General features: G+C 28.5%; 1 protein-coding gene across 1 annotated transcript; it reads left to right on the forward strand.

The window, feature by feature from the left end:
* The first annotated feature begins 3,800 nt into the window (after positions 1-3,800).
* Positions 3,801-7,305, forward strand: LOC127264929 (secoisolariciresinol dehydrogenase-like). The gene is made up of 2 exons (XM_051294527.1): positions 3,801-3,906; positions 6,402-7,305. Exons 1-2 carry the CDS (start codon positions 3,884-3,886, stop codon positions 7,183-7,185), a joined length of 807 nt encoding a protein of 268 aa, XP_051150484.1. The 5' UTR covers positions 3,801-3,883; the 3' UTR covers positions 7,186-7,305.
* Positions 7,306-8,367: the final 1,062 nt, after the last annotated feature.

Below are 8,367 nucleotides of genomic sequence, written 5' to 3' on the forward strand. Positions count from 1 at the left end.
GGAGTGCGCGTTTTCGTCGACACAAGAGTGGTTTCAGGGGTTGATCCGTCGACGGGGAGTGCAGGGATGTATCAATTCGCCATGGTTTAGAGTTGTAGAGATTATGATTCACAAAGGCTAGTATTGAAGAAAGGAGAGTTTCGTGGAATCAGGTATGTTGCAGTAACTGATGCAGTTGCAGAGGTGATTTCTCAGTAGGGTTGTGGTTTATGAACTTTCAAACGGCGATTGAGCAATGGCGTTTGAAATTCCCTTGGCAGCGGGCAAGTTGTTAAGAATGAAATTTAGAATTAGGTTAAAAAGCCCAAGGGAAAAAGAAACATGGGCCTAACAATCGAGATGATCGAGCTGGTCGAGGGGCATTGCGGGGAACTCAGGTAAAATAGATGCATTTCTAAGGAAATAGCGGGTCGGGAGGTCCGCAGGTCGGAAGGTCCGCAGGTCGGAAGGTCTGCAGGTCGGAAAGTCTGCAAGTCGGAAAGTCCGTGGGTCGAAAGGTCCTCAAGTCGGGAGGTCTGCAGGTCGGAAGGTCCATAGTTCGGAAAGTCCGCGGGTCGGAAAGTCCGCAGGTCAGAGGGTCCGCGGGTCGGAAAATCCGCAAGTCGGAAGGTCCATGGGTCGGAAGGTCCTCAGGTCGGGAGGTCTGCAGGTCGGAAGATCCGTAGTTCGGAAAGTCTGCGGGTTGGAAAGTCCGCAGGTCGGAGGGTCTGCGGGTCGGAAAGTCCGCAAGTTGGAAGGTCCGTGGGTCGGAAGGTCCTCAGGTCGGGAGGTCTGCAAGTCGGGAGGTTTGCGGCTGGACCAAACAAGTCGGATGGTTGTAAGTCGGGAGGTTTGCGGCTGAACCAAACAATTCAGACCAATAAGACGGAAGATTTGCGGTCGGACCAAAAGGGCGGAAGGTCTGCGATCGGTCCAAAGAGTTGGATATTGTTGAGAGTAAATAAGATTGATAATTTCGGTCGGCTGAGAGCACGTGTCAGCAGGAGAGGGATTAGCAGACGGTTGAAAAGAAGCGTTATAACCGTTCGGGCGACGGTTTCCAATACCATTTCTGAAGAGTATTTAAGGCTTAAAATTTTCAACTGGCAATTGATCTTCAATTATCTACAAACGACATCAAAGTCAAGAGATTCAAAGATCACCACTTCAATTTCCAGTCTTTTATTTTTCAGTTAATTTTCTTATGTACCGGACAGAGATTCCTAATCTCAAGGCACTAATTAATCAAATTTAAGAATATTTCCATATCTTTAAATTTTACTTTTTGTTTATTGAAAAAAATATATCAACAATAATTATATTATTATTATTATTATTATTATTATTACAATCGTTATCATCTTTATTCATTATCAATCATCTTTATTATCATGTACTATTATTAGTATATTATTAAATTATTATTACATCTATATTATATTTTTATATTTATTATTGTCTATATTTATTTTTTAACAATTTTCTTTTTAAGTATAATCGATATATAAAATAAAAATATAATTTATTTTTAAATATTAATTTTTTAATCCTATTAATATTATTAAAATATTTATTTTATATATTCTAAAATTGGACTATTATATTATGATTACGAAATATTTAAAATCTTATATAATCATTAAAGTTCCACCACTTATACATTCAAATTCATCCAGTTTTTTTTCTTTTTATTATTATTATTATTATTATTATTATTATGTGAGAATCCGCAATCGCTACTCAAAAATACGTACGGAAAAGAAAAAAAAGATTATCCAATTAAACAAGAGCTTTGAGCTGTAAATATATACGGGCTTAGATAGGATTTCATTTTGTGCGAAAATTATTTGGGATGAATATCCTGATCATATTGGGTCGGGTCAGTTCAGTTCGGGACTGAAATTCTTATTCCTCCATATATATATATATACATATATGGCGGCAGTTACGATGATTATGATATTGATAGCATATTAATATATACTAGATAACACATTAAATGTAGATATACAATATACATATAAAATAGAGTTAACAATACATTAATATTTTATACAACATATATTGTCTCTTATATTTTTATATGTTATTTATAGTATTTTTAACTAGTTGATTGACAATGAGTATGATACTGATAAATTTCCAATAAACACTCTTAACTGAAGCATTATATATATACATCAAATAATTATAGTAGTGATTTGATTCAGTTAGTATATATATATATATATATATTGATTTAGTTAAGTAAATATATAAATATATATATATTATATATATAGGAGATATAGCATATTCGTAAAAAAACACATTATAATGTAAAATAAAATACATATTATCGTAACAATAATATAATTCCACTTATCACAATATCTTATTAATTTCAGTATGCAGGACAATACCAGATATAAATTGAATAACACATACTTTAATATAATATAATTATACATTACTATTATGCTATATAATTAAATCAAGATGATATTTGATTTAACCCAATCCTAATATAACTATATATTATGCTATATAATTAAATCAAGATGATATTTAATTTAAATCCCAATCCTAATCATATTAATCATATTAATTAATAGCACAATACACTTTAATTCGTGTTCTCTCAAAATTTTGGATTTTATTTTTATTTTTCAAATAATAAGTTTGGATAATTAGTTAAATTTTGTTAGGATAACAACTAATCTAAAAAAATTCAGATTTATCGAGATAATAAATAACAAAATATGTATAAAATTAGAGTTTTGTATATTCATATATACCTAACAAAAATTATTATGAGATTTTCGTCCAACATTGCGCAGGTTCGAAAAAACAACGATCCCGATCTATCAGAAATTTTCAAAAAGTGTTCGTAATTCTTTGCTTTTTCAAACGTTGGGATTATTGGTTGGATACATGTAGTTCGACCAGAATGACAAAGTTTTTAGGTTTGTTTTTTTTATGTTTATTTTTTTTAAATATGTGGTTTTTGTTGGTTGATTTAATGATGATTGAGCATGTTTATATATATTCTTAAAAACTCTTATATTTTATTTCATTATTGTAAATTTTCTACTTTTAGTTTGGACTACGCGTGATTTTTTATTTTTATTTTTATTTCTTTTACCTTTTTAAGGATTTTCACGTGATTTTTTTTTTTTTTTGTATTTTATTTACGCATATAATTTGTTATTGTTCAAAGAAAGTGAATCATTTTCCACATAAAAAAATATCATTATCTCTTTTATATATTATTTATACATATAATATTTTATCATTTGTTGTATAGTGAGAAAGAAGAAAAGAATGAGAAGAAAAATAAATAGAAGAGAAAGAAGAGAAGTAGAAAGAAAAAAAAAATCAGGTATAGTATTTTTTGTCTTTTTATTTATTTATTTTATTTTATTATGTATAATACTAATTTATTTAGTTTCGAGTATAATGTTTTAGTACTTCATTATTACTGTATATGCATTTTTTAAAATTATCCATTGTGTTATCATATTTTCTACTAATTATTTTTTTTATCTCTATTATGTTTGAGTTTAAATTATAACAGCATATTTATGAAATTTTGATTCGCTTACTTATTATTTTTTATTTGATTTAATTACTATATTTTCCATTTATATATTATTTTTTATATAAATTAATTTTTGACTATTTTTATACAAAATTTTATTATTAAAACAAAATTTATTATTTAAAATATAAAAATTAAATTAATATCATAAATTCTATAATTACGGGTGCTATGCACGGGTAATAGGCTTGTATAACTATATATTATACTATATAGCCTATATATAGCACCTAAAGTAAGCTATTGGTCCCATTGATGGTTATTAGTCATTTGTGATCTCTCTCTCTCTTTCTCTCTCTCTCTCTCTACATCTCCGATTGTTCAATGGCTTCGGCACTCACAAAAAGGTCAACCAAACTCTTTCCCTATCCTTTTATTTTGTTTCGTTTATATTGGTCTGTTCTTTTCTCTTTTGCAATAATTAGAAGTGGACCAACCACGATTTTCCTGATTTCGATTCTTTTCATTGAATTACTTACTTATAGACTTAATTAAATTTATTTTATGATTTTAAAAAAATAAAAATTAAGAGTGTGCTTGTTAGGGTGATTCGATTTTAATTTGAATAATAAATTTTATATTTGAATAGTTGTTTGACATAAATTAAATATATATTCATACGATATTTTTGATGTAAAATTGAGCTTTAATATGTTAAATATATATATCTTATTTCATATTTTTCAAGAAAAATATTTTATGAAATGAGGAAAACAAATCAAATCGTCCAAAGAAAGACATCGTAAGTTTATACAATTAATAAACAATCGATTTATGAGTACCTGTGTTTTAGATGAGCAAAAAGTTCGAATCCAACTGTATTGAATTTTAAGTCAACCGAGAGAGCTTGTTCTACATACAAATACTTTGTTGTATTTTGTTTGGTTCTAATAATTTCTAATATTGTTTCTCAATTAACACAATTTTTTTTTATTCAATGGTTTTTTTCATTTAAGATTCATTTTTTGTTTTGCTCAAATGATAATATTTGTTAATATTTTTGGTTAATCCGAATTTAAATTAATATTTAGTGAATATATGTTATTAGATGTAGTTCCGTTAAAAAAAATAATAAAAATTATCAATTGAAAATTCTTATTCGAACACAATTCATTGTTGCATATATATATAATATATATACATTCATTTCAACTTGAATACAAAAGTGTGTTTATTTTATGAAATCGTTTAAATTTATATTTTTTAATGTGAAATTATAAAAAAAAATTGTTTAGATAATATAAAAATAATAAATATATATAATATATTAAATTTTTCGAAAAAATATGTGAAATTATTTAACAAAGAGAACACGTTCCAATGTAAAAGATATATAATAACAATTTTCATATCTTTCCAATGTAAAAATTGTTTTAACAAATTAAGGCATTTTTCTCACCAATGACTTTTATATTCAATTTTTCTTTTTCTTTTTTTTTTCAAAGAAAAAATTAATAAATTTATATTTTTAATAATTATCATAAAAAATAATATATTTGTAATTGAAATTAAGGACAGTTATAGCTAATTACATAAATTTTTATGACGTAATACAATAAACCTATATTGAACGAGCATTTATTTATATTCTTTATTAATTATTCTTTAGATTTTAATCCAAAAATTCCTCCTGCTATCTATTAATTCTAATAATGTCGTATCAAATTTTGTAGAATAATCTTATTTATTTATTTATTTGAAAATGTTTAATTTTGTCTGATGTCATGTGTTGGGTTAGCCTAAAATAATCATATATGTATAATATATGAGTGATTCGATTTAGATCTCTTATTTATAAATGTAAAGAAAATATGCTAATGTCATCATTAGATTTACTCAGGTGGCAGCTGTGAAAAATTAAAAAGTATTATGCAAAATTTCTTTTCATTTGAAATATGAAAATTAAGCAAAATTATGATATAATTAAAAAAAAAATATGTATAATTTTGTAAAATAAAAATATATATTTAACTTTGTGGCCAGTTTGACTTAAATATGTTAAATTAAACTGGATTTTTCTCTCCTAGTTTGACTTATAGTAAAATAAAAATATGTTTAACTTTGTGGCCAATTGTGAATACTGTGATAAAAATTATTTATTTAATTTTAGTTACCCATAATTTTAATTGATTTCAATAGTATTTTTATATATATATATATATATTTTTCATTATTTATACTTATTTGAACTTCGTTTTTTAAAAAAACTTCGCTATTTTTTATTTAAAATATTATATCAAATAATAATATATAAATACAAAACTCAAATTAAATCTCTGTTATAAAGCCAAAGAAACACATGAACTGTTCATCCTACACCATCTCTGAGGCAATTTTTGAAAAATATTAATAAACAATGTTATATATATATGGATACATCCACATAATTTAAATAATATATAATCTATTTTTTGTAAAATTTTAATAATTAATATAAAATATTATTTTTATATTATCAATATAATTATTCATATCTCATATAAAAAAAAAACTTAAATTAAAATACTAAAAAAACACACCTCACTTTTTTTTTTTTTTTTAACGACTACATCCACTTTTTTGCATGTTAAGTTGATGTTTTTTTTTTTTTGTTTTTTCTTTTAAATAGGAAGATTAATTTTAAGTCTTCTCGGCTGGTAAGCATCTTATGTACATGTATATATATCATTCTTAGCAGCCGATTTAGATACGTAAGATTCAGATCGAACAAATGTAATAATACTTTCGTATTTACAAAATACATTCTACCACTTTCCAATTGACTAAACAATAAGATCAAAAAAAAAAAATGAAAAAGCCCATTCAATATTGTTGATTATATTTATACGAAATCATATTGCAGATTGCAAGGAAAAGTTGCGTTGATAACAGGCGGAGCTAGCGGGATAGGAGAATGCACTGCTAAACTATTTTCTAAACATGGCGCCAAAGTAGTAATTGCTGATGTGGCCGATGATTTAGCAGGTTCAGTCGTCGACAGCATTGGCTCGTCCCAATCGATGTTCATCCATTGCGACGTGACCAAAGAGGACCATGTCAGAAACGCCGTGGATGGTGCAATGTCCGAATATGGGAAGTTAGACATAATGTTTAATAATGCCGGCACTTCGGACCCCTTGAAGCCGCGCATCATAGATATTGACAAAAAAGACTTTGAGCGCGTGTTGAGTGTCAACATGACAGGCGTCTTCCTAGGAATGAAGCATGCGGCGCGTGTTATGATCCCGATGCGCCATGGCACAATCATCTCGACTTCTAGCATCGCGTCAGGGTTAGCAGGGGCGACAACACATGCATACACGTGCTCCAAGTACGGGGTCGTGGGACTCACGAAGAACCTCGCGGTAGAGCTTGGGCAATACGGGATTAGAGTAAATTGCATTTCACCTTATGGGGTAGCTACACCTTTGTTGAATCGATACTTGGGGCTTGATAGTGAAGATGTCGAGCAAATGATGGAATCCAAGGCAAATCTTAAAGGCGTGGTCTTGAAAGCCGATGACGTTGCCAATGCTGCTTTATATTTGGCGAGCAACGAAGCAAAATATGTGAGCGGACATAATTTATTCGTTGATGGAGGCTTTAGTAACTATAACTCGGCAATTCAAATGTTCGAGAATCCATAGGAATGATCGTCATATAAGTTATCTTTGTTATGTAAGAGTAACTTATTATGGATAATTGATGAACAATTGAAGTTTTATTTTTCTTCATACTTCTCAATAATAAAATTTTTACTCATCTTTCCAATAAAGGATATTGTTGGAAGACGAACATTGATAAGAAGTCATCTCTTTCAAGTATACCATCATTATTGGAAGACGAACATTGATAAGAGGTCATCTCTTTCAAGTATACCATCAGTATAGTTATGAAACCACAAAGTATAAACACGATTTTTAATACGTGAAAATTCAATTATAATACATCAATATGTCAACGGTGTAACTACAAACAAATTTATAGTGTAATAAACGGCATACAAAGTTTATTGACTTATTTTGGTGTAAATACTTATGTATGGGGAGAGTGCTTCATGAAATACATATTATCAGGTGGTATATGAATACCATCAAATATATAATGTATGAGAACGGCATAGATCAACTACTGATCCGATTAAGTAAGCATGGTGTTGATTTGACTAGATCAATATATTTATAATGCAACATATATTATATTATAACTTAACATATGTTATCTTATAACACAACATATGTTGAGATATGTTTGAACATATGTTGATCACTTATTTGGCATATGCTGACCTGGTCAAATCAGAACCATGTTGATTTGGCCGGATCAGCACAAAATTTGAAGCCGTATGAAAAACTGATTGTCAAAACCTAATAATGACAACTACAAAGTAACCGCACAATCCATAACACCCTAACCCACCGGATTCCATCAGAATTATGAATTTAATTGTATTTCATTGAGAATAATATTAGGATGAGTTACCTTTTGGGAAGTCCTCGTGTTGTGCAAAAAAAAATCACAAAGTAACTGTTTGTTTGAGATTAAATTTATTTACATGCTAATCATCTCAATCACTTGCACAATCTCCGTTTTAAGTTTACTTCCAACCATCCTTAAAGTTGAATATTGTGGTAAGCACATGAATAATAATGCCAAGTTGTTCGAGAGCACACGAGAAAAATTAACTCTAGAATTCCATCTAAAAGTAGACAACTCCATACCATGCTGAGTTTTTTCCATTAATCTCTTGTAGAAAATTAAAAATATCTTTAATAATTTTGGATTTTCCATTCTTTTCCAAACATGTCTGTAAACACATTGACCAAGGA

This window comes from Andrographis paniculata, unplaced genomic scaffold (genome assembly GCF_009805555.1).
Source record: "Andrographis paniculata isolate CXL003 unplaced genomic scaffold, ASM980555v1 Contig71END, whole genome shotgun sequence".
NCBI classification, from domain to species: domain Eukaryota; kingdom Viridiplantae; phylum Streptophyta; class Magnoliopsida; order Lamiales; family Acanthaceae; genus Andrographis; species Andrographis paniculata.